The sequence below is a fragment of the Notechis scutatus genome, chromosome Z (genome assembly GCF_049901735.1).
Source record: "Notechis scutatus isolate UNSWTSFEM ecotype Mainland chromosome Z, rNotScu1.2, whole genome shotgun sequence".
NCBI classification, from domain to species: Eukaryota; Metazoa; Chordata; class Lepidosauria; order Squamata; family Elapidae; genus Notechis; species Notechis scutatus.
The window spans coordinates 85,445,245-85,471,604 of record NC_142025.1 but is presented as its reverse complement, the minus strand read 5'-3'; the positions used below and the strand labels follow the sequence as shown (position 1 = coordinate 85,471,604).

Here is a 26,360-nt window from a genome sequence, read left to right as displayed (position 1 = left end):
AAAAAGCCAGATGTATAATACATTCATTTTGATAACTCCTGCAGAAAGGAGTTGGCTTAATTTCAAGTTGCTGATCCCTCATCAAATAAGGGCCAATATTGTGGAAATGTCAGGTGTCAGTGGAACATTATATATGATTCAGAGTCCAAAACAATAGGATAGCCCCCAATTTAGAAATTAGCATTTTATACAATTACCATGAAATAACTAGAATAATTTCAACCGAAATACCTAGGTTCAAAGTCTTCTAAAATATTATTTCAGATAAAATCAGGCAAAACTGACAAAGTCATTCAACCACATAGCAAATTTATTAGAACTGCATGTCATCATAAAAAAATAGCAGTCTTGTCTGAGTTAATATCCTTCTCCACCAGCCAGCAGTAGATCCAGAAAGTGGTGTCTGTAAAAGGCAGCAGATCCACTTTTGCAGCAAAAGAAATAAAATAAACGAAAAAAGCAGCTGCAGAAGGGAGTTGGCTTAATTCACTTCATTGCATTATTAGAAACCAAGGCTGCAAGAGAGTAAAAGATATTTTCCCTTTTATTGCTAATACAACATAATTGATAAGCCTATTCAGACTTTTAATCCATAGAATAGAAGTGAAGGCAAATGATGATTGCATATAGGTTAATTTTCAAAAGCTGGAGGTTGGCTACACAACTGAAGGTTGTTACAAGAAACTTACTAGCTCTCTACAAGGCTATCAGAATGTATTATACAAAGGAAGGCAGTTTATTGCTTAATTTCCCTGGTTCTCTGCCCTTAACCCAAGGTAAATGCTACATAGCTTTGTTTTTATAATCATTACACTAGCTACTGCTCCTTGAACCAAACCTTAGATATAACATCTAGGCATTTAGAAAAAGTATTTACCAAACTGAGGTGAAGAGACATTCTGGTGTTTCTGCACATTTAAGAAAAGAATTTGGCTCACTGCATAAAACTTTTTTCAAAAAAAAAAAAGAAGGAGAATTTGGCTCACTGCGAAATCCTGATATATTGTAAATACATTTCTATTAAATCAGCTACATTAATGCATAGGAACAGTAGAGCCAAGGCTTCAAAGAGATGGCAGCAAGCAATCCACATGAATTGAGAGCTGATTATTTTTCTCCCCATCTGAAGAGCTTGCTGTGTAAACTGAGGGGATTCCAGAGGTAAAATCAATCTGTAGCCCTAAAAAAAAAGCTTGAAATGGAATTACTGGAAGGAATAACGCTTCTTGGCCATATATCTGCAAATTAGGCCCTTCAAAGCTTTCTCTTTGATTAGTAGAGTTGGCTCTTCAGTTGTTGCAGTACACCAATGACAATGTCTCGCAGGGTCTGTGGAAAAAAGGACTACGTAAATTGATAGCAAACTATTTCTGGTATAATCTATCCTTTGGAAGACATGGTAGGTATAGAATTCTGCCTGAATTAAATTGCCAACAATTGCTGTTCTTTAGTTTATTTTATTGTCATTGCATCTTGTACAATGAAATCAAACACCATCTTCAGTGCATATCATGACCATGAAAATAAACACACATCCTTCACACTCCACACATTGAACTGAAAACCCCTAACTGCACTATACAGTAGAATTCAAAAGAGCTACTGCCCTAGCCTAGAAGTTGCTTTTCAACCTATTTGTCCTTGTTTATATTATCCTGTACTGTCTGCCAGATGGTAATACTTCAAAAAAAGGATGCCCAGGATGATGGATCTTTGAGAATGTTTTGAACTTTCCTAAGGCAGTGGGAGCTATAAAGTTCTTCCAGAGAGGGGAGAGGGCAACCAATGAACTTCTGGGCAATGACATTAACCCTCTGGAGTGCTTTCCTATCTGCCACTGTGCAATTGGCAAACCATACAGAGGTACAGTAAGTTAAGATATCCTCTATGGTGCAGCGGTAGGAGGTCACCAGCAGTTTTTAATTCAGTTGCTGTTTTCTGAGAAGTCTCAGGTATTATAATCTCTGCTGGGCCCTTTTGATCAGGGCTGCAATGTGGGCACACCAGGTCAGGTCCTCTTTTAGGGTAACACCCCGAAACTTAAAATTGGCCACTTGCTCCACTCGGTCTCCATTGATAAGCAAGGGCTGGATGTCTGATCTGTTCCTTCTATAGTCCACTATAAGTTCTAGTTTTGAAGTCTGACTATGGCAGTTTCTCAACCTTTTAGCACTGGAATAAAACTTTTTATCACCTGCATTGCAGCAAGATCATGGGGAAAAAAAGCTTCCATTCAAGTGCTTTATTTTCCTCTTCCTAAGCAATGCCAAGGGTGCTTTTGTGTGAAAGACATGACCATCTCTGCCACTGTTAGGCTATTTATTCAGCACAAGAGCCAGCCAGAGAAGCTGATTAATGTTATTTAAGAGACAGCAATGGATATCCACATTATGATTTTTTTATATAATTACCTCTAAATCCAGGAAATCTTCCACAAGCAAATCAAGTATATTTTTCCTATATGTGATATTGACCATATGTTCTTATGTTCCGGAATTACCTGTGGCTTACAATGCTCTTCTATCCAGCTGAAAACACAAGCTGAGAGCTCCTGAAAGCTTGTTACAGAGATGGAGGCATTAAAGGACTGGAACAAGGAGTCCATGATACCCTGGAAAACATTGAACTTCACTTGGTCAGAGATCTGATTCTTTCCTTCACTGGGATTGTCCTGGTGAGCTTTAACAATCTCTTCATAGTTTCTGAAATGCATATATGTAGTTAGTTAGCAGAATACATGTGGAATAATCAGATCTGGAATAATAATCATTTTGCAGAATAAACATTTCTTAAGGACAGGATGGAAGAGTTGTAACAATAAATGATAATCATGTTACAGAGTAAATGTTTCTCAGACAAAATAGAATTTACTATTGAACTAAAAGTATATGTCTCTTCCCTGTAGGCATAAATATTCAAGGAAACATATGTAACATTTACTATTTTTTCCTGAAAATCACAGCCCTGATTGAACTAAGAAAGCCACCCTGTGACCGTCCATGACTGAACATAGTTTAAATCATAGGTCTCCCTGCTCTTAGTCTAATACCACACTTTATTTTGGGGAGGTCAACTAGTGAAACATGAATATACAAATGCACAAGTCTTACACTTTCATGATTTTCAAGGCCATCACATCTTTTCGGAGAGTGGAGACCTCTTCCTCTTGCTTCTTTTTTTCTTTATGCAAGAATTGAATATAATCAATGGCTGGGTAACAGAGAAAACAACAATTTAGAAAGGAGCCATTTAAATCTTTTCAAAGTCTAACAGACAACATCTAGCTATTCAGATATTTCTAAGCTCAGTTACATTAAAGTTGTCATTCCATTCCCAAGAATGAAGACAGAGTTAAATAGATTCACAAATACTAATACTAATAAGTTGTAGGAGAACCATGTTAGTGTGCGATGGCAAAAAACTAAGTGAATAGTTATACTTTTTATAACTAAGGTTTTTTTTTTTTAAAAAAAAATATATGTAAATTTTAGTTTAAAAGCATAAGCCTTCATCAGCTGCAGGTCACTAGCAAATGCAGAGTGGCTAAACTGACAAAAATTTAAACTGGAATTAAGCAGCAGCTAGCTCAATAGTAGAGTAGTGTGCAAACCGGACACATTTCCAAAGCTCTCTCATAATCTGCATAGCCTCCCCCTGCCCTATCTCTGCAACAATCTAGCCACTATGTATATCTCCCACAAAGTGGGCTACAGAGCTCATGAAAATGTACACCTTTTAATAAACATGTTAATCAGAAAAGGGATTATTCTATTTTGTTCTGTTTCTTAAAATACAGTAGTACAATTAATCTATTTACAGAATTTAATAGGAGTTATATAATGCATACTCTGAAATTTGTACAAATTTCTGGGAATCTTATAATGGGTCTTGGAGATGGGCCAAGGAAGACAGATAATCTTGGGAGCCCTACTCACTCTTCTGGAGTACAATCGCCTTGCTTAGCTTCTGGGAGCCTATTGAGAAATCTTGCTGCTGGCATGTGGGTACAATTGCTTGCAAATCATCATAACCTTTCTGTTAGGAAAAACAGAAAAGCATTACAACTCACATATCAAATCTGCCACACATGACAAGAAAATTGAATACAAAAGTAGAATCTGGTCAGTAAATCTATTCCTTTCTTCCAAAGTGGAAGCTTTGTAAACTTGTAAGGAATTTGAGATATGCTACAAATAGCAAGCATACATATATGGTTTGTCATATTCTCACCTTGATAGCATCCCTCCGCTTTTGCTCAGCTTGTGTATGAGCACGGCGACGGCGATCCTTGTATGATTCTTTGTAGGTATCTTGTTGGTAATCAGAGTCTTCATCATCTGTGGCATGAAAAGAGTCTTTGTTGGCAAAGCAAGGAAGGGAAGTCATTGTGAATGCTACCAATAATTTCCTAATCACAACGTTTCAATTTACTGAAAGAAGATCAGACTGCTTAAGAACCATTAACAGCATTGCTTAGATTTATTTTCCAAATGGAAAAAGGAGTAATTTGACTTTAGTTTTATAGCTTAAGAAAATAGTCCCTAAAAGGCACTTTCATTTCAGCATAGATACTTAAGAAAATAATTCCTTCAGTTTCAGTTTGAAAATTTGCTTACTTCCCTTATTGCAATACGTTTAAGTGAAATGTAATAAAGATAATAAACTTCTGGGATACTTAACAAAGACTCAAACAGATTAATAAAGAATTCTATGTAACTGAAGCTAAATAAGGCAGGAATCAGCTATGTTATGTCCATTGGAATCCTGAAAGGAGCCCACAAATCAATTGCAGTTAATATAAAAGAAACAATTCAAAATGACTAAGATTTTTGGAGAAGCACGTGAAAAATCAGAGAAGATAATGTGTACCTGAACTAATGAATAAAGTGGTATGCAACCTATCTAAAACAGAAAAAGACATTGAAACATAATAAAACGTATCTGTCATTTTCAGATATTAAATATATTAAATAATCCTTCAAAAATAACAAAAGTAGAAAACAGGAAAGATCCCCTAGACCAGGGGTGTCAAACTCAATTTCATTGAGGGCCACATCAGCATTATGGTGGCTCTTAAAGGGACAGTTGCATGTAAGACTATGATGACTCACAGCAACCAGGTGTGGTTGGGTGGTCACAGCTGGGTTGCCGTGACTAGGTGGACATGGCTGGCTCAATGCCACTCACTGGGCACAGCTGACTCAGAACGGAACAAGTTGTACCAACTCACTCGATCTGGAGACAATTCAATGCCCTACATGCTCGCCTCCCCAAATTTCTGGCAGCCAAGTTCATGCATGCGCGCACACACACAATGCATTCTAAATTATAGGACTTTGGCAGCACTGCTGTTGGAACTTTACTATGTGTGTACCAGCACCAGGTGGCCACCATGAAGTTGTTGATCAATGCATAGTAGAGCTCCAGCAGCAGCACTGCACCTGCCACCAGTGCCTCTGCCCCTCCATGGCCTGCTCGTTGGCCTGGTATCTCCATTGGCCCTGCAGCCCCCAAGCGCTTCCCTTTCACCTGGGACACCAGCCCCCTGCATGCTTACTGCCTCCTGTGCGCGTGCCCAGGGGAAATGCCCGGCCAGGCTGGGGCCAAAGTTGTAGGGGCCAACCCTTCGCCACCTCCAGGGCAGGCAGGCAGGCTACATCTAACCACATCGTGGGTTGGATCTGGCCCGCAGACCTTGAATTTGACATGTCTGCCCTAGACCCTCTTTCAATGATTAATACAGTTGGAAGAGCTATTCCATTCTCTACTTGTCTCCAATTTTCTTTTATGATGCCAGGATGGGGGTACTCAATAGATTATTTGAAAATGAGCTTGTTTTTTTGACCCCATTCTGTTTTTTTAAAAAATTAAGTTGTGACAAAGGTGATGGGGAACAATAAATATGAATATGTTTAAAAATAAAAGAATACACTGGGTAGACAAAAGTATTCTATAATTCAAGAAGCAATAGAAAGAAATCAATCAGAGGGTTATGCGATTGTGGATGAATTGCTCAATTATTCAGTATCTGTCTGCACAATTATTACAATAGCTATAAATTAGGTTAATATCAGTTAGAAATTCACGAGATACATCTGTTGAAAGTAATTGTGGATGGTATAGGCTTAGTTTTCTCCTACACAAACTTTATAGTGGCAGGAACTATTTAGAATTATTGAGTGTTAGTATAATAATTAAGAACTGTGATTTCCAAATCTACAGTTAGCAATTTTCACAAAGCAAGGTTACATTGGCTTACGTTAATTTCCAATATGTTGGGTTTGTGTTGCCCAAATAAAAATTAGATTTAGTATTGTCACCTAATTAGAATATATTTCCTGCTTACAAGAACCTTTAGTAATAGAAGAGGAAATTAGATCAACACTCTATCATTACCAAGTCAGAAGGCTATAGGAATTGATGGGATATCTCAAGAAATATGGCAAGCAATAGAAGATGATCAAGGTTCTAACCAAGTTTAACTAGTAAATCCAGAGATCAGTGCGTAGATTGGAAGAAGTCTACCTAAATGCTAATAACAAAGAAATGTTACTTAATAGAATATGCAAATCATTTTATTAATATCCTCAATTTTGCATGGTAGTAAAATAATATTTAGAATCATCCAATGCAGATTACAGCATGGAAGGGAGATGCTAGATGTTCAAGGTCACTTCAGAAAAGGCAGAGGAAGAAAAACATTGTTGGTGTACACGAAATAATAGAAAGCCAAAGAATAACTAATAAGAGTCTGCATGTGCTTCACTGATTATAATTGATTATTTGATCATTTCAAGCTACAAAATGTGCTTAGAAAAAAAAATCCAAAACCATCTCACTATTTTATGTAGAACCTATACACAAGTCAGGAAATCAAATTTCAGACAGAACATGGCAAAACATACTGGCTATAAGGTGGCAAAGAAGTGAGGCAGGGTTGCATACTCTCTGCTTATTTATTCCACCTACCTGTGAAATATATTTTGAAGGAAACTGGATGGAAGAGGATGAGCATGGTTTTAAAACTGGAGGAAGACACATCAATAACTTACACTATGCTGATGACTGTACTCTGACAGCTGAAAGTAAAATAATATGCAAACTCTAGCAATGAAAGTCAAGGAGCATAGTGAAAAATAGGACTAAGATTAAATATAAGGACCAGACTAAGAGCAATACAACAATAAGACCAAGAACTAATAATGAAGATATCGAAGTAGGGGGTAGCTTTTATCATTTTGGATCATCTATTTACACCCATTTAATCAAGAATATAACACAAAGGTACATTTCACTATGTACTTAAGAGTAGAAAATGAGTTTTACTGAGAGGAAAGGAAGCAATTCATACCTGTATTTGGTACTGAAGAGGCACTGGTAGAACCAATACTATTAGCTCTTGATACAATCATCACTTTTTTTCTGTTTTCCACAAAGAGTGCTAGAAGAGAAACACAAAAGCATTCATACTCAAACTAATTTATAATACTTTAGATACCATTTGCTGTTCAATAAATTATATTTTTAAAATATTGATAATCCTTCTATTTTAAGCAAAAATTCTAATTGATTGCAATTATGCAATACAAGTCAGCAAGTACTTTAGTTAGCAAGTACTCTATGCACTGCAGTAAAAGGCATTATCATTGCAAAATTAGTTAATCTCTCCTTTCTTCCTTTCCCCCTACTGCAATTGGTTCTCATCAAGGCAAGAACACTTTCCCTCCTATTCACTCACTATTTTATTAGGAATTCAATCAAAGCACAATATGAAGCAAAGACTATATGCTTCTTGAATTTTGCTCATGTGAACAAACTTTGGGAAAATCAGAAATGGCAGCAGCTATAAATAATGCCTAAGGGGTGCGATGGCTCAGTGGCTAAGATGCTGAGCTTGTTGATCAGAAAGGTCAGCATTTCGAATCTCTAGCACCGCGTAACAGTGAGCTCCCGTTACTTGTCCCAGCTTCTGCCAGCCTAGCAGTTCGAAAACATGTAAAAATGCAAGTAGAAAAATAGGGACCACTTTGGTGGGAAGGTAACAGCGTTCCATTTGCCTTCAGCATTTAGTCATGACGGCCACATGACCACGGAGATGTCTTTGGACAGCACTGGCTCTTCAGTTTTGTAATGGAGATGAGCACCACCCCCTGGAGCCAGAAACAACTAGCACATATGTGCAATTATTTAACTTATAAATAATGCCTAACTACTAAACTAAAATTTGTGAACTCCCTAATACGAATTCTTCATAGAATTGCACCAGGGAAAGAGAATGATAAAGGGATTAAAACTTACCAGAATCCAACCCATTGTCATTATAAGAAATATCAACCTGTTGAATTATGTCACAAAGAGAAAATATAAGACATCATTTTTCCATGTTCAACTTTGATAACTCAGATTGTGAGTTGTATTAAATACATTTCCCTAAGCATCACTTAAAGGTCTATGGCTTTATCTGTTAACTCACATAAAATATGTAAAATAAGTAAGTGCTGCCTATAAACACATATAGAAACAGTCCAATTTGTATCCTCAGTTTTTGGCCTGTTTCTGAGCAAGAGTTGAATTACTTGCAAGGATATATAACCCATGCTTCAGTCTTACCCTTGCACAATTTGTTGCAATCGAGAAACAAGACAGGAAGCAATGACATGTTGCAACATTAAAAGTTATAAAGTTCAAACTCTGCATATGAGGGAAACAATACTTTGCCTCAAAGAAAATATAGTAATATAAATTAGAAAGTTGGTCACTCTTCCGTTCTATTGAGCAGGCTAGTGACAATAAAGTGCAAAGTCTCAGAAAAAGTTATTTTTCAATAAAGATAGTTTTGAGCATGCCAATCATGCTATATTTGCTATCTATAATTTTAAGGTGGAAACTTAATGTTGTCTCTCTTCATTTGTTTTTTTGTAGGATAATTTGCAATAAGATAAGCAGCAGCAAATTTACTAACTCACCAAAAACAGCCCCTTAATTATCATAATAAAAAAAACAACTGCTATCAAAGGAGCAACAGTCTTATTAATTCCAGGAGTAATCTCTTTAGAATCTTAAAGTGTCCATTTTATTATGCTATCTATGCAACAAACCGAATTCAACTAATCTCGGCGTGAAATATTCCTGAGAAGTCAGCGGCTATGTTTACACAACTTATTACTCCATGGCTTATTAAACCACCGTGTACCCAATTAATCCATTTGAGAGTTTGCATATCAGCGTGCAATCACACCAGCTACATTTGCTCACTGAACCAAACTAATGAATCGGCTACCTTCAGCCTAGCATATTGCAGGAACCCAACCTAAACATCTCTACCATCCCTGTTAGAAGCAACGAAAAGGTCAACAGACAACTTTCTACGGTTAAGTCAATACGGCAAGAAAAAGCAATCTTCCTACGTTCAGAGAGATTTACTAGACTATTACTTTGTAATACTGGATCCCAACAAACAACTAAAACCTCTCCTAAAAAGGACTGTCTACTCTGACAGCTGATTCTGTCCATCGCTTTTTCTACTCGCATCGCTCACTTTTCCTCCCCAAGGAGCTTCCGAAGAGACACCCGACGGCTCCGCCATCTTTTCCCCTACCTTTGGCACATGCTCACGGATCATCTCCAGAGCGGCCAATCAAGTTCGGTGAGCAACTTCCGGGAAGAAGGAGCTTGGATCGGAAGGGATTCTGGGAGAAGTAGTTTCTTTGGTCTCTAATTAACTCTCTCTATGGTCTCCTGCGTCTGTCTTTTGTCCGGAAATCGTCCTCAGAGGTTTCTTCCAAATGATCTTCGGAGGGCGCCGTAGAAATAAAACTCGCCTTCCTTTCTAAGCCTTCTCGATGGAGCGCATGTAAGGAAAGGAACCCGGAAGTGTTTTGTTGCTGGGGAATCGGCCGGACGGGGTGGATATTGAGGGGCGACATGGCGGATCCTACGGAGGAGCTCGCAACGCTCGAGTATCTGTCGCTCGTTTCCAAAGTTTGCACTGAGCTCGACAACCACCTGGGCATCAACGACAAGGATCTAGGTGGGTCTCTTGGACTGGAGAGGGATGGAAGGAAGGCAAGGTAGTGAGGCACCGTGGCTTGGTGGGTTCTGTGAAGCGTCTGATGGACGCTCTCCTTAGTCTTTCTTCCCCTCCTTGTTTCTTCCCCGGCCTTCTGCTACTTCGTGTAGTGAATTCTTGTGGCAAAGCTGCTTAGGGACTCCAACGGAGCTTGTTGTTTCTTTGACTACAGTCTCGTAAGGTAGCTGTGCCTGGAGAACTCAATCGCAAAAATGAGGGTTGTTTTGCTTCCAGTGGGTTCTGAAGGAGACCCTGTAAAACAGTCTGACCCAGCGTCCAATTACAACTGCATTTTGAGCATCTGTTAACAGTTTTGCTAGGACAGACAGATTTGTATGTTGCCCCTAAACCAATAGGACATTCTGGGTTTTGGATGTTTATGTTTTTATTTTATATATATTTATGGCAAATAGAATAGAATAGCAGTGTATGTAGAAAATATGCCAGTAATTGTGGCTGTTCCAAGATGCCTAGTACATAAATCCCAGGCCCTGCATCTTTCTGTATGTCAACTTCATTAATTATGCTGAACATTTTTTCTTTTTCATGACATAATTGTTTGTATTGTTTGTTATCTTGAGTTATTTTGTATCAGTAGTATGTACGCCGTATTTATATGTTCTGGCTTACAGAAATTAATTGTGATGCTCTGGTTCTGTTAACAATCAATGGGAGAGGTAGAAGCAGTTGTTAGCTATCTCAAGTATTCAAGCTATCCCAATTTTAAGTTTTTAAGAGTACTGTTAAAATACTGAAGTTTGCAGACGATACAACAGTCATTGGTCTTATTCAAGTTGGTGATGAATCTGCATACAGACAGGAGGCTGAATAACTGCCCCTTTGATGCAGTGGAATAATCTGAACACACTTAAAACTGCAGAGATGATAGTAGATTTTAGGAGGAGCCCTTGTATTTTATAATCTCTTACAATATTAGACAACACAGTATCAACAGTTGAGATCTTCAAGTTATTGAATAGAATAGAGTAGAGCAGAATTCTTTATTGGCCAAGTGTGATTGGACACACAAGGAATTTGTCTTTGGTGCATATGCTCTCAGTGTACATAAAGAAAAAATAAAATACATTCATCAAAAATCATAACATGCAATACTTAGTGATAGTCATAGGCAATCAAATCATACTAGGAAACTAAACAGTATAAATCGTAAAGATACAAGCAACACTGTTATAGCCATAAGTGGGAAGAGGTAGGTACTAGGAAGGATGAGAAGAATACTAGTAATACAGTCTTAGTAAATACTTTGACAGTGTTGTGGGAATTAGTTGTTTAGCAGAGTGATGGTATTTGGGAAAAAACTGTCCTTGTGTCTAGTTGTTCTGGTGTGCAGTGCTCTATAGCGTCGTTTTGAGGGTAGAAGTTGAAACAATTTATGTCCAGGATGTGAGCCCTCTTTTTGACTCATGAGTATGCAGGTCCTCAATGGTTGGTAGCAACGGTTTTTTCTGCAGTTCTAATTATCCGTTGAAGTCTGTGTCTGTTTTGTTTGGTTGCAAAGCCAAACCAGACAGTTATAGAGGTGCAGATGACAAGCTCAATAATTCTCTGTAGAACTGAATCAGTAGCTCTTTGGGCAGTTTGAGCTTTCTCAGTTGGCGCAGATAGAACATTCTTTGTTATGCTTTTTTGATGATGTTTTTATGTTAGGTGTCCATTTTAGGTCTTGAGATATGATACAACCTAGAAACTTGAAAGTCTCTACTGTTGATACTGTGTTGTCTAGTATTGTAAGAGGTGGTAGTATAGGAAGGTTTCTCCTAAAATTTACCACCATTTCTAAGGTTTAAGTGTATTTAGTTCAAGATTGTTCTGGTTGCACCACAAGGCTAGTTATTCAACCTCCTGTCTGTATGCAGATTCATTGTTGTCTCGAATGAGACCAATCACTGTTGTACCATCTGCAAACTTCAGTACTTTAACAGAGGGATCTTTTGAGATGCAGTCATTGGTATAGAGAGAGAAGTGGAGAGAGCATACAGCCCTGGGAGGCTCCTGTGCTAATTGTACAGGTATCTGATGTGGTTTTGCCTAGCTTCACCTGTTAGGAAGCTTATGATCCATTTACAAGTGTGTTCAGGTAATGCTAACTGGTTTGGTTTAGTTAGAAGAATATCTGGAATGAAGGTATTGAACGCTGAGCTGAAGTCTACAAAGAGGACCCTTTCATAGGTCTTTTGGAGATTCAAGATGTTGTAAGATAGTACAGAGTTATATTAACATCTATTTGCTCAGTAGGCAAATTGCAAACTGTCTTAACAGCGGATCTTTGATGGTTTTCAGGTGGGCCAGCACTAGCCCTTAACAGGTCTTCATAACTACAGATGTTAGAGCAACTGGTCTGAAATCATTCAATTCCTTGATGATTAGGTTTCTTCGGCACTGGTATGATAGTAGAGCATTTGAAGCAAGAAGGAACATAGCACATCTCTAGTTATTAAAGATGTGGGAGAAGATGGGGGCCAGTTGGTCAGCACAAGCTTTTAAGCAAGAAGGAGTTATCTTGTCTGGTGCTTTTTCTGGCTTTTGTCTGTGAAATAGACCTTGCACCTCATTCTCTATAATCACCAGAAGTGATTTTATATTGGGTTCTATAATCTGGGTTCTATAATAAGGATTTGAGATGGACACCTTACACTAGAATTATTAAAAAGGCACAACGAAGAATGTTTTTCCTGTGTCAACTCAGAAAGCTTAGGCTGTCTAAGGAGCTCCTGATACAGTTCTACAGAGGAATTATTGACGCTGTCATTTGTACTATTATAATTGTCTGGTTTGGCACAACAATCAAACAGTACAGGTACAAACTTCGATGAATTATTAGGACTGTAGAAAAACCAATTACAACTAGCCTGATTTCCATTGAGGACCTGTATACAGCACAAGCCAGAAAGGGCAGAGAAAATATCGACAGACCTTCACATCCTTGGACATAAACTGTTTCAACTCCTCCACTCAAGATGTAAGGCATTGTATGCCAAAACTAGACACAAAGACAGCTTTTCCCCCTCTGCTAAACACCTAATTCCCTGTCTTATACCTTAAGGATATTTACCCTAATAGGACTATATTGTTATTATCATTGTCATCTTTCCTATTACCATCTCCTATTGATCTCTAGTGTCTTATCACTATTGTTTTATTTTATGATTTGTCACTTTGTTGTTTGTATGTATTCTGAGAGCTCATACACCAGAGACAAATTCCTTGTGGGGGAATTATTTTATTCTATTAAGTTTTTAGTCCCAAGGAAGTGAATAACACCCACAAATCTGTGAGGGTGGCCACCAACATTTTACATCCATGTCCTTCCTGAATGGTAAAGCCTCCCATGAAACATATAGTTATATCCATGTATTGGTGATTTCATTCTTGAATGAGTTGTTAGTGCCACCAACAATTAAGGAGATAGTTCATCCCGGCCTCAGGAAACTGTAACTGGATCAAGTGCTATTGGAGAATTCTTGCCCTTGCCCTCCATTCTTGGTAAAGGTTGTAGAAAAAGTGGTCAGGCTGGGGCTTCAAATAACTCTGGAAGAAGCTGATTATCTAATCCCCTTTCATTGGGGTTCAGGACCTGGGCATAGTGAGATATTAATTGCACTTGAACATCTCTGGAGAGAGAAATAAGAATATCGAAGAGACCTTGGTCTAATCCCCTGCTCAAGCAGGAGATGTATACCATTTTAGGAAAATGGCTGCCAGTCTCCTTAAAAGCATTCAGTGAATGGAGCACGCACAAATTCTGAAGGCATTCCACTGGTTGGTTGTTCTACTGTTAGGAAATTTCTCCTTAGTTGTAGGTTGGAACTCTCCTTGATTAGTTTCCATCCATTGCTTCGTGTCCTGCCTTCAGGTACATGGGAAAGTAGGTTGATCCCCTCTTCTTTGTGGCAAGTCCCTAAAATATTGGAATTCTGCTATCATGTCACTGCTGGTCTTTATTATCACTAAACTAGACATACCCAATTACTGCAACGTTGTTCTTAATTTTTTAGCCTCCAGTTCCTAATCATCTCTGTTGCTCTTTTCTGCACTCTTTCCAGAATCTCAACATCTTTTTTATAATACGGTGACAAAAATTAGATGCAGTATTCTAAGTTTGGTCTTACTAAGACTTTATAAAGCCATACAAATACTTTACGTGATCTTGATTCAATGCCCCTGTTAATACAACCTAGAATTGCCTTGGCTTTTTTGGCTGTTGCACACTTCTAGCTCATATTTTGATTGTACTAGGACTCCAAAATCCCCCTCAAGGTTACTGCTATTGAGCCAGGTTTCACCTAATGTGGTGATAAGTGCATTCTGGTCCTCCTTGTTCTCTTGGTAGCTTGCAGTATTGTTGATCATGCTATGCTATTCAAGATTCTGGTTATCATTTATTAAGCTACGCATAGCACAGAACCAGGTTATTTGTGCCACTGTCTCTAGTTATTTCTTCCTATCCCCTCTACAAGTCCCTTCTACCAAACAGCATCATGTAATGGTACTCAGAAAGTGTGCCTTCTCTATAATGGTGCACGTTCTATGGAACAGCATGCTCCCAATCTTGCCAGCCTTTTCTAAGACATTGAAGACCTGGGCTAAGATACTGGTGGGTTTATTTTAACGGAAATACTCGTGTGGATTAGGAATCATGCTAAAGATAATGTTTAACTGGTTTTTAAATTATTTCCTTGTTGTTTTCAATTGATTATTGGTCACAGTGGGCAGCCATAAAATTAAATGAATAAAGTAGAATTGAATATCTAAATAATTTCAGCATAAGAATTTAATTTTTAATCTTAATTTTTCTGTTCACAGCCGAATTTGTGATCAATCTTGCAGAGAGAAATACAAACTTTGATACTTTCAAAACAGCTCTGGTGAAGAATGGTGCTGAGTTCACAGTAAGGAATTGTTAAAATCTTTTGAAGATATCATGTGGTATATCAGAAATATATAATCTGAGGCTCCAGGTACACACCTGACTCTCCCAAATACTTGAATACAAGCTCCAGACATATTGCCAAATTGTAACCTCTAATATTCCATGAAAAGAAAATAATTCAATATATAATAAAAATATTCATATTAACAGTATTCAAAGTAAACATTTTGTGTAAACTAACTTTCTTAAGTGGGTCTGTATTAAGCCATTCAAAAGTCAAAGTGTCATCAACCCAGAAAAATACAGTACAGTACTGCTGTTGGGAGGGATGTTGGCTTTGTTACTATTAACTTTTATTAAAATGTTTTGCAGCTTCTAGAAATTTTGTTTTCTTTTTTGTTATTTACCATTTTAGGACTCCCTCGTCAGCAATCTGCTCCGTCTTATACAGACAATGCGGCCTCCTGCAAAAGCTTCCACTAGCAAAGGTTAATATTTTTTGCCATTCATCAATTGTAAGAAATATGGATTCTTACAAACATGGTTTACCTGAGAAAAGAAAGTTGCAATAAAAATTAAAAATTGGTTTTAAGTCATTAATATTTTGAGGCAGACAAACCTGTCCTGTATGTTTAGAGGCCAAAACAGATTATAGAGTAGCTTCATCAATTTTTCTAGGATTGTTGTTCTCATATTACTTAGTCTTGCAAAAGACCCTGGATTACTTCCATTACTTGCAGACTTTCAATGAATGGTTCCTTGATATCTCAAGCATTTGATCTTGTTAAAAATGAAGGTAGCCTCTTCAAGTGAAAGATGCCTTCAAAAATTAAGCGCTTGCCTTTCCAGAGGTTATGGTCCAACATATCCAGGATATATACATGGAAATACAATTTTCCTCTTTGTGAACTTGACCAAAAAAATATCACCACATTTTAGTAGGAAAGTGGATGTTTTTGAGTTGCTTATTCTTAATAGAGAGTGACTAGATTACAAGTCTCTCTGGAGACTGTTTCAAATTATGTGAATAGTTGGGTATACACTTTATCTCATAAATATCATTTTTCATATTTTTCAAAGAGTTTTAAAAAGTAGAAATGTTTGTTGTGACGTAAGAAAAATATGTTTAAATTTACATATTGGTTTGTTGTTGTTTTGCTATCATATTAGATATTATTAAACCAAAAACAGAAAAAGATAAGCTGAAGGACTTGTTTCCAGCCTTGTGTCGGCCAGATAATCCCATGGTGAGGGTAGGTGTGCGAGTTTCCTTCTTTGCTGACAAATACATTGAGGGTAAAAGAAGTTGGAAATATTTACTTACTGATAGTAATTGAGACCAGGAATTCTGTTGTTAAGTGACATGTCATAAGTTGGAAAATCACATAACTGAGCCACTTAGCAGTGGCAGTTACAGCAGTCCATCATTTTCATGATGAATAAAAAATGCACTCCCCTAAAACAATAGAAAAATGTCTGCTGTCCTAAATTGATGGAGATCTGCTATATAATCACTTTCTCTCTTTGGGGTGGTGGTGGTTTGGTTTGAATATATGTCTTGCTAATTTCTAATGTCTATTCAAAGAGCTACTTGGAAATTTAGTTTGTTTGTTTACTTACTTAGTTACTATTGGAATATATAGTTATCCTTATATAGTTATATGGTTGTCCAACTTGCACATTTGATTCTGTACTGCTTGACACAGGATTAAAAACACAAAACAAAATAATAAATATATAAAGCACAAAACCCCTGCAATCCCTACGGCCACTGAGGCTAAAATGTAGCTGAAAACATATTTTTTATTAATAATCTATTTATATGCTGCCTGACTCCCAGTAACATTGGGTATTTTTCAATCATCTGCATGGTTTTCAAAGCCTTACAAAAGCCAGCAGGGTTGGGGCTATCTAAATCTTGGATGATTTGATTTTCTAGAGGTCAGACATTATGACAGTTAAACTACACTTTCTGGGTCCTGCTTGATGGTATTGTTTCATAGAAGAGACCCAAAGCCTGCTCATCCTGTTGGATCCTGTGAAACAATCAGATATAGGTGATTATCTAGCCTTTTACCAGAATGCTTGGGAGAATTTCAAGATATAACAACTAAATAGTATACATAACATATTTAAGAAAAAAATAAAAAGATAATTGAAAGTTGTAGGCAGATTTATCATGTTGTTGATTTAGAACAGTAAATTGCAACTTGATTTGACTACTATCTACTCCATTTTCTCAGTATTGTTTGTACCAGATTGTGTTTATTCACACTGATATTACTCAATTGAGGACTCATTGCATTTCTGAAAATCAAATTTGTTTACATTTTGTCACATAGCTGTGCCCTAAAACAAAAATTTCAAATATTTGTTTCCCAAGGCCACATGGCAACTGCCATCACATAGGTTTGAATTGCTGAGGGAATATCTTACTGCCCTAAGGACTTTTTCTTCTTCTTGAATAGACAATGCTGGATGAAGATGATGTAAAAGTGGCTGCTGATGCTCTCCAAGAGCTAGAAGCTTTAATGCCATCTGCGAGTAGGCAGGAAAAACACCGGAATAATGAGAATCAGTAAGTTCCTTTTGTCTTATTTCTCTGAGAAAGAATTTTTTCACCTTAAAAATTATAGATTATCTAGTTTAATATTTTTTATTAGGTGAAGCATCTTTGCAAAGAATTGCAAATAGATTAGGCAAAATAAGGATGTGGTCTGTTGTAAAGATGTAATGCAATATTTGGGTTTTATTTCTGTGTTCTTAAACAGCTCTCGATATTCTCTTAGTAACTTTACATCAAGAGCCAGTTTGGTGTGGTAGTTAAGAGGCTGGAAACCAGGAGACCAACTTCTAGTCCCATGTTAAGTACAAAACCAACAGAGTAATCTTGCGCCAGTCATTCTTTCTCGATCCTAAAAAGGAAGCAGTGGCAAATCACTTCTAAAATCTTGCCAGGAAAACCACAGGGATTTTTCCAGTCAATAGCCATTAAGAATTGAGTTGAAAAAACACACACACACTTTCTATTGCAATAGAATCAAATTGTACCTGATCTCTTGCTCACTAATGTCTAATATCTGAAAGAAGAAGCTGTTTTTTGCTTGCTTTCTCTCTCTATTCAAAGTATTATAAAGTTGTAACTGTTATAAATATATCTGAACAACAACAAAAAAACATAAGAGCAAATAACACTGTAGAAGAATTTTTAAAAAGTTTCCATTGTGCATTACAAATAATAATCTAAACAGTAATAACTATTGGGTCCATACAAACATCTTTAAGTTGTACTGTAGTGACTGGCATCTAAATAGAAATGGACATAATTTCAATATATTTTGTTGACAGAGCCAAGAAAAAGCATAGGAGTCGCAGTCGTAGCAGAGATCGAAAGCGGAAACGAAAATCATCCTCCCGCTCCCGGACACGGGAACGACATAAGGGTAAATCCAGATACCGCTCCAGGAGCAGAAGTCCTAGCTGGGACCACAAAGAGAGAGAGAGAGCTGGAGAGAAAAGCAGTGAAAGATGGAGGGATAAGCATGTGGATCGCCCTCCACCTGAAGAGCCTTCCATTGGTGACATCTACAACGGCAAAGTTACCAGCATCATGCAGTTTGGGTGTTTTGTTCAGCTTGAAGGACTCAGGTATATGATGTCATCGTTTTCCTATCCTGCTATCTCTATCCTGAGAGTTGATACAATTAAAAAAGTATTATAAGTTGGGCAATGCCCTTTTAGTGTATTTAGTGTGGTGTGGCCATTGCTACAAACTATTTGAATTTTTATGATTTCATTTATATTGTATATATTAATTCATGAAGAAAGATTTTATGTTATTTTTTTAAGGCTTGCTTGCCAGTTTTTATAAAATTGCCTTACATTTTAACTGAAATCATTAGCCAGTAGTCAGGAAAGTTATGTAGGAGTGAGTTGTTTGTTGTAAATGGTAAGGATTAATTTTTAAGCAAGCTTTTTTAAGATTAAGAATATAAATCAAATATTTCAGCTAATAATATTTCTATAACAAACTTTATGAATTTTGTGCAGGAAGAACTAACGTTTCTAAAATATTTTGTGTTTTTGGTATTAGAAGAAAGCACTGAGTTATTCTTGCTCCTCTTCCTGTATCTTATTTCCTTTAGGAAACGCTGGGAAGGATTGGTCCACATCTCAGAATTACGTAGGGAAGGAAGAGTTGCTAATGTAGCTGATGTAGTAAGCAAGGGCCAACGGGTCAAGGTCAAAGTGCTCTCCTTCACTGGCTCAAAAACTAGCCTTAGCATGAAAGTAAGTCAGACCCCTCTATTGTCTATTAGATAATTTGACTTTTATTCTGCTGACTTTAAGATGTACTATTTTGATTTCCGTTTCTCAGTGGAATGTAAATGATTGAGTAAAATACAAACTACCATGAGTACAATTAGAAAATATTGTATGACTGCAATGACATTTTGACATCAGAAACTTAACTTGATTTTTAGCCAGAGCTCTTTTGTATTTCTTGCTATTTATGACAGATTTATGTGCTGCATTAATCACAACTTGAAAAATGAAAGTGTAGCTTTCTGATCCTTTTTGAAAATAATGGCTGAGTAGTGGCATTAGTACTTTAGTTCAGCTTATTTATCAAGCTATTTAAAAAAACATTTGAGTTATTGTAAAAGGAATTTGAATTGTTTAAAATTGCTAATGGCAGTATATTTATTTAACATGTTCTTGATTTCACCGGTTGGTCAGGATGCATAAGTAATTTCAAAAACTCTTGAAGTACTGTTAGTTTCAGAATGTGTTGTGGATGGCTTTGAATCTTGAGTTTTTAAAAAACAATATCACTAAGGTAGATATTAGGAATTTTGATGCAAAAAGTTGGACTATTTCCTGTTAACAAGTGAGTTGTTTAAAGAATTTTAAGTATATTTCTTAGCATTTTAAGATTCAGAAAAAAACCCTCATATTCATCAGTTACCCCAGATATTATTTCAAAAAGACTGATTGTCAAGCTCTTTATCTCCCTCTCTTGCTATATTATTAATTCTATTTTATTAATAACTTTTCTTGAATATTTGAAAGAAAAAATGAAAAAAGTGTACTGAGGCTATTCCGAAGCACTATGCGAGTTAACAGGCCTAAGATTATCAACAATTATATAGCTCCTGCTACTTTCTGTTATGTGATGCTGTTGCAGTCACTATTGGACATGTTGTAAATTGGTCATCTGGGAATATGCCTTGTTGCAAATTAATTAGCAAACTAAACTCTCACTGTCCTTATACAAAAGTAAATTCTTATTATACTATGGAACTGTCTCCCATGTCTATATTAGGATGTAGATCAAGAGACAGGAGAAGATTTGAACCCAAATAGACGTCGCAACCTCATTGGAGAGTCTGAAGAGACAGCCATGAGAAATCCAGACAGGCCCACTCACTTATCTTTAGTCAGTGCTCCTGAAGTAGAAGATGACACATTAGAACGAAAACGTCTCACTCGTATTTCAGATCCAGAAAAATGGGAAATTAAGCAGGTAATAATTTTCATTATGAAATATGCTTTGATGTTATTCTATAGTTCAGTTTCTTTTAAATACCCATTTGTATTTCCTTCTGTTGATACCAAAGCAGGCTTTTCAGTCATTTTCTCAGCAAACTGGATATTAGCTATTCCAATATGAACCAATGGCCAACTTAGTATCTTGCGATTCTTCTCTAGACTGTCAGCTGATCATTAAGCTTTGCCATTGTTTTCCATCTTCTAATAAAGCCATCTAGTTTATTGCTGTATGTGATAAAAATGATCATTGAAAGCTATTCGGAAACCACGACTGGTAAATAATGTGATAACTAGATTATGTTTGAGACTGCCCAGAGAATACATCTCATTAGTGAAAATGCTAGTTTTGTTATTTGAAGCTCTATTTTTCATACTTTACATTTTGATATACAATTCAGTATTTTGGTTTTAATTTTTAAAGCTCTATATAATATGGGAGTTGGATAGTGGATGAAGTCCTTACTATTATGTAAATTGATCTTTGTCTTGCTTAAGGCCACACAGTCCTTTGAAATGAAATTAAACAGATGATCACAAAATCTGGGTAGCTTCCTCAGCTATGATATTTTTCATATTAAAAGTCCTTCCTACATGAATCTGGGATTTATGTTGCTACTATACAGCATTAAGATAATTTATTGCATTTTTCAAATACTCATTGAAGCCAATAACACAGAGCAATCCCAAAGTGACCCCTTCTCAAATTGGTAAAGGGAGGTGCCTTGCTCTGAACATGTTAGCCTCATTATAGTTATATGCTTCTTAGCAGTTCTACAAGAGATTCTGTGTCAAAAGGAAAAGCGGGTTACCTTTTTCACAAAAGCTGTGTTTAGAAAAAGTTGTACCTCTTCGTTGTGTCTTTGAGGATACATATAACCATTTGCCTCACTCCCAGATGATTGCTGCTAACGTGCTTTCCAAGGAGGAGTTTCCTGACTTTGATGAAGAAACTGGAATCTTGCCAAAGGTTGATGATGAGGAAGGTAAAACTATGATAGATCTAGTAATGGTCTAGATATGATGCATCTGTGTATTTCACACAGTAGTTACCTTTTTTTGCTCCTCATTTGTGTTGAATGTGGGAATGCTAATTCGGATTCCTTTCAGCAAATTGCTGTCAGTTCCGATAATTGCCTAAGATACTTTCGCATTAAGGAAGAGAGATTGTTTCTTTCACAATCTTTGTATCTCCAGCAATTCAGAGTCCAGAACTGCGGTTTGTATTGAAATAAAGTTACGGAGGGGCTGTTCAGCAATAGAAAATAATGCTGTACCACAAATGTTTCATAGTTAGCTTTGTATGTTTGGTAAAGAAAGAGTGGAGGAATTGGTTTGCATAATTAAGAAGCTTTAAATTAAAATTGGAGCTGAATTTAATTTGTTATTCTAGATGAGGATTTGGAAATTGAATTGGTAGAAGAGGAACCACCATTTCTGCGAGGTCATACAAAGCAGAGCATGGACATGAGCCCCATTAAAATTGTGAAGGTAAAAAAATACTGTTCTTGGGTCTCTCCATAGAAATGAAGAAGTGTGCTTGAATGCTGGATTCAGAGGGGTTTGTGAAAAGTTAAAATGCTTTTGGTATCCAAAGTGCAGTAGAACAATGAAGGGCACTGAAAGCAAATTAATCCTCTTTCCCATCATATCCTTCCATATACATGTGCAAAGCAAGTATCATCTTTCCCTTATCTACCAGGAATCTCAGCAGTCCATCTCTTTTTATTATTTGTGTTAATAATAACATTACATTATAACAAAACATTAATTAACATTAATTAAACAAATTAAAAACAAATTAACATTAATTATGTTTTCTGACTCCGTATTCAAGCTTCGTTTTCTTTACTGTTAAAATTGTGTATGATGGTTGAGAATCAGTCAGGATCAGATTCAGTAAATCTGAAGCAAGAAATAAGACAACATTTTCGTGTTGATTCCAGAATCCTGACGGCTCCCTGTCTCAAGCAGCCATGATGCAAAGTGCACTTGCTAAAGAGAGGCGGGAACTGAAGCAAGCCCAGCGGGAAGCAGAAATGGATTCTATTCCCATGGGGCTCAACAAACACTGGGTGGATCCCCTTCCAGATGGTAATTGCAAACCTTTTTTTGATATTATTTGTCTTCTACAAGCAATTTATTTGAAACCATCTAACACTCATATTTATTTCAAATCAAAATACACACAAAATGTAGAAAATCTACTTGACAAAAAAGTTGTTTCTAGTTTGGAAAATTGCCCAGTATTTTCCCCCTCTATTAGTCTACTATGAAATAGAATCTCAGAATACAGCAACACAATATAAAGAAGTTTAAAAGTCGTATCAATTTTGTTAGATTGAATTAAGCTTGTGTGGTTGTTTATAATTAGTATGTGGGTGGGTCATGACTAGTTTCTCATTCCTTATTATTAAAGATTGCTTTTCCTATTTTCTCTATTAGATTCCTAGTATCATATAGATAGAAAGAATCATTTAGATTATCATGTCTGGCTCCATGCTCAGTTCAGAAATATAAATTATAACATTCCTGCAGATGTTTTTCTAGCACCTGATTGAACATATCCAAGAGCCACAAACACTTGTTAATTGGTTGTAATGTTGAACTCTTGGAATGGAGATGCTTATAAATTGAACCGAAATAGCATCTTTATTCACTACTTTTCTTAATATGATATCTATCAAAATACAGAGTATCTTACTGGCTGGGTTTGACCATTCTAGGAAACAAAAGTGTCAGGTTTGGGTATGCCTTCTCTCTGTCCTAACTATTGTTCAGGGAAGTCTCTCCTTATGCGTATAGCAATAGTACTTAGACGTATATATCACTTCATAGTGCTTAACAGCCCTTTCTAAGAAGTTTACAGAGTCAGCATATTGTCCCCAACAATCTGGGTCCTCTTTTACCGACCTTGGAAGGTAAAATAGAGAGAATAGTATTGCTCATTCATCATCCTCTACCATTCCATTCAAATATTAGCGAAATGAGAAGAACATAGTGTCCCCCCTCCCATAATTATTTTTGAGCAAGGAAAGGAGAGGCTCTTATATTTGCTGAAAAAAATACAGCATGGCTATGGGAATGAATGGAGATGTAAACGGCAAGCTTAGCTGCCTTTGAAGAGACATCATTGGGAAAGGTGCTCAGCTAGCGAAGATAACCTTTTTGTAATACATAAACCTTTCTTTACACACTTCCCTTTCCTCTTCAGCTTCCCTTGTAATATCAGTATCCAGTTTTGTCAGCACTGCTTTCTTTTATCTTTCTAGTGCAGCTATTCCTTCAAATTATTCCATTTGCATCATACTTTCTTCCTCTTTTCTGATGGACGGATATGATGGAGGGATAGGAAGAAATACATTATATTTCTGCATTTTAACCACTGGTTAATAATGGGCACATGGAGAGTCAGTTACTTTTAATGGATACTCTGTTTCAAGATTTCTGACAAACACACATAGAAACAATATTTTGAAAGCAGGAATTTTGCACTTTAGGCAGATAACGGCAGACAGGAATGTGATTCAAATGCCTAGTAAAGAATGCTTGTCAGAAGATAGTCTAAGGCAGTCCAAGAAGCAACAATATAGAGGTAGTTCTAGCTTAATAACCAGTTGTTTAGCACCTGTTCAAAGTTATTACAACTCCCCCAACGGTACTTATAACCTAGTTCTGACATTTCAATAGCTGCTCCTCCCCACATGACTGTATTTCAGATGCTTAGCAACCAGCTCACCTTTATAGTTAACTGCAGTATTCTGCAGGGATGTGACACAATGTAGAATACTTTTTACTGGAAACTGGCCTTCTGTTCCCAGTTTTAAAAAAAAAGTGCCCTCAGGAATACATAGATTCATTTAATGACTGTAGCATTTACTTAACAACCGCTGCAAAAAAAAAAGTTGTAAAATTAGGTCAGTCATATGGGGGCTTTAATTTAAAAATGTCATGATTCATGACAGAAATGCCATTACAGTCAGAGGTAGTGTTCAGCAGGTTCTGACCAGTACTGGAGAACCAGTAATGGAAATTTTGAGCAGTTCGAAGAACCGGCAAATACCACCTCTGACTGGAGATTTACAGTATCCTTCCCCTGCCACACCCACCAAGCCACACCCACAGAACCAGCAGTAAAAAAAATTGAATCCCACCACTGATTACAGTCATAAGTTGAATACTACCTGTAGTCCTAATCAAGAGTCCCAGGATGCCAAGTCAGGTCGTCAGTTAATCCAAAGATCAAGAGTCACAAACAAGAAGCAGGAACGCAATTCAGGAGCTGGATGGTTATCCAGCCAAATGGTTATCTCCAACAAGGACTGCAAGCACATAACTGAAATCTGTCTGCAGCCAGCTAGCTGCAATCACTCATGCCTTGCCCTTCATTTTGCAAGAAGTTTCATTGAGGAACATTGTTCTTTTGTCCTCTGTATACTCTAAACCTGGGAGATTGTACCTCAGCATCTGATTGCTGTAGCTGAACAGGAAATGCCGGTGACTTACCAGCTTCAATTGAATTCTGATTTAGTGATTCCTGAGGCTGACAGTTCTGAAGCATAGGCTCAGCTGGAGCAATATCATCAGATTCAAGATCAGAGTCAGACTCTAAATGCTTTATTATTTTACCGAAATAAACAACTACCAATTAATTATTTTAATTGGTGTTAATAAGTAATACAATTTCTTTTCCAGTACTTCCCTTTTTTGAAATTATTTTGCTTCTGGCAAATGTATGTGCATACATTGATATATATATATATGTAATGCACACACACACACACACACACACACATGTGTATGTATGAGTAGATTCAGCTTTGTTCGGTATTTTTCTCACGCCACATAGTTGTGCTTTAGTTGTAGCAACATTTTGGCAGAATCTCATCTGCCATTATCAGGCTTCAAAGCCTGATGATGGCAGATGAGATTCTGCCAAAATGTTGCTACAACTTTAAAAGCACAACTATAATGACTTTGGAAAATATCCAAACAAAGCTGAATACCATACATATGAATACCTGCAAAAACTTAAGAAAACAAATATATATATATATATATCAATCACATATATTGAGTAGAAAGGAATCTCAGTATTTGCTTCAACAGAGGTTCATTTGTAAGACTGGGTATTGCATGGATTTTTCATTGTGATCCTTTGGTATTTTAGATTAGAGATTATCTTAAATTCAGGATTGTCTCTCATTCTGTTGTTGTTCATATACAATTTAGAATTCCATCTGCGCAATGGATATTCAGAACAGAGCAAATGAAGCAAACCAACATATAATAGAAATCTTCTTAGTATAGTTCTGTTTGTTCTTGATATGATGACTCTTGTCCCTTCCTTCAGTGATTATCCTTTTCTAGTTCATCCTGTCAGTTTTATGTTGTAATATAAATTTATCTCAGATTCATCATTTTTCTTCCTTCCTTCCCAGTGGATGGAAGACAAATTGCAGCTAACATGCGAGGTATTGGCATGATGCCCAATGACATACCTGAATGGAAGAAGCATGCTTTTGGAGGCAACAAGGCTTCTTACGGCAAAAAGACGCAACTGTCAATAATTGAACAGCGAGAAAGTCTCCCAATTTTTCGTCTGAAAGATCAACTCATCCAAGTAAACCTTTAAGAAAAGCAGTTGACTTGAATCATAATAAGGATCATTAAATCCAATCTCTTGCTTAGTCGTTTAATCTGCACATACATTGAATTTTACTTATTCTTTGAATTAAGATGTCCTGAAATAGGAATTTTTGATGTAATTATTTAATATGTTGTTTTCATTTAACCAAAATGCACTTAGCATATGGTAACACCTGGCTGACATTTGGATTGAGAAGCTAG

The 26,360-nt window shown here is 36.7% G+C and overlaps 2 protein-coding genes across 11 annotated transcripts in view; one reads left to right on the top strand and one right to left on the bottom strand.

Annotated features, from left to right (window-relative positions):
* Nucleotides 1-292: 292 nt before the first annotated feature.
* Nucleotides 293-9,625, bottom strand: MLX (MAX dimerization protein MLX). Of its 10 annotated transcripts, none has more exons than XR_015745978.1 (9): nt 9,539-9,625; nt 8,299-8,335; nt 7,352-7,441; nt 4,231-4,355; nt 3,936-4,035; nt 3,111-3,210; nt 2,501-2,702; nt 1,209-1,329; nt 293-515 (listed from the first exon to the last, which is right to left on the bottom strand). XR_015745978.1 is itself a non-coding variant. In XM_087947526.1 (8 exons), the coding sequence occupies exons 1-8, from the start codon at nt 9,620-9,622 to the stop codon at nt 1,273-1,275; spliced, it is 795 nt and encodes a 264-aa protein (XP_087803652.1). In that variant the 5' UTR covers nt 9,623-9,625; the 3' UTR covers nt 293-1,272. The 10 variants fall into 10 exon arrangements, 7 of the variants coding, with proteins under 7 accessions (XP_087803652.1, XP_087803654.1, XP_087803653.1 ...); XR_015745979.1 differs by having other exon boundaries at nt 4,231-4,337; XR_015745980.1 differs by having other exon boundaries at nt 4,231-4,337; nt 9,599-9,625.
* A 55-nt stretch (nt 9,626-9,680) lies between these two features.
* Nucleotides 9,681-26,360, top strand: part of DHX8 (DEAH-box helicase 8) — a 30,631-nt gene continuing 13,951 nt past the window's right edge. Inside the window, exons 1-12 of the mRNA XM_026679834.2 lie at nt 9,681-10,030; nt 14,894-14,979; nt 15,376-15,448; nt 16,131-16,213; nt 17,429-17,538; nt 18,309-18,608; nt 19,106-19,250; nt 20,287-20,487; nt 21,409-21,496; nt 21,904-22,001; nt 22,457-22,604; nt 25,952-26,133. Of these exons, the coding sequence (XP_026535619.1) occupies nt 9,925-10,030; nt 14,894-14,979; nt 15,376-15,448; nt 16,131-16,213; nt 17,429-17,538; nt 18,309-18,608; nt 19,106-19,250; nt 20,287-20,487; nt 21,409-21,496; nt 21,904-22,001; nt 22,457-22,604; nt 25,952-26,133 (1,620 nt within the window). The 5' untranslated portion in view covers nt 9,681-9,924. The remainder of the gene's footprint in view (nt 10,031-14,893; nt 14,980-15,375; nt 15,449-16,130; nt 16,214-17,428; nt 17,539-18,308; nt 18,609-19,105; nt 19,251-20,286; nt 20,488-21,408; nt 21,497-21,903; nt 22,002-22,456; nt 22,605-25,951; nt 26,134-26,360) is intronic.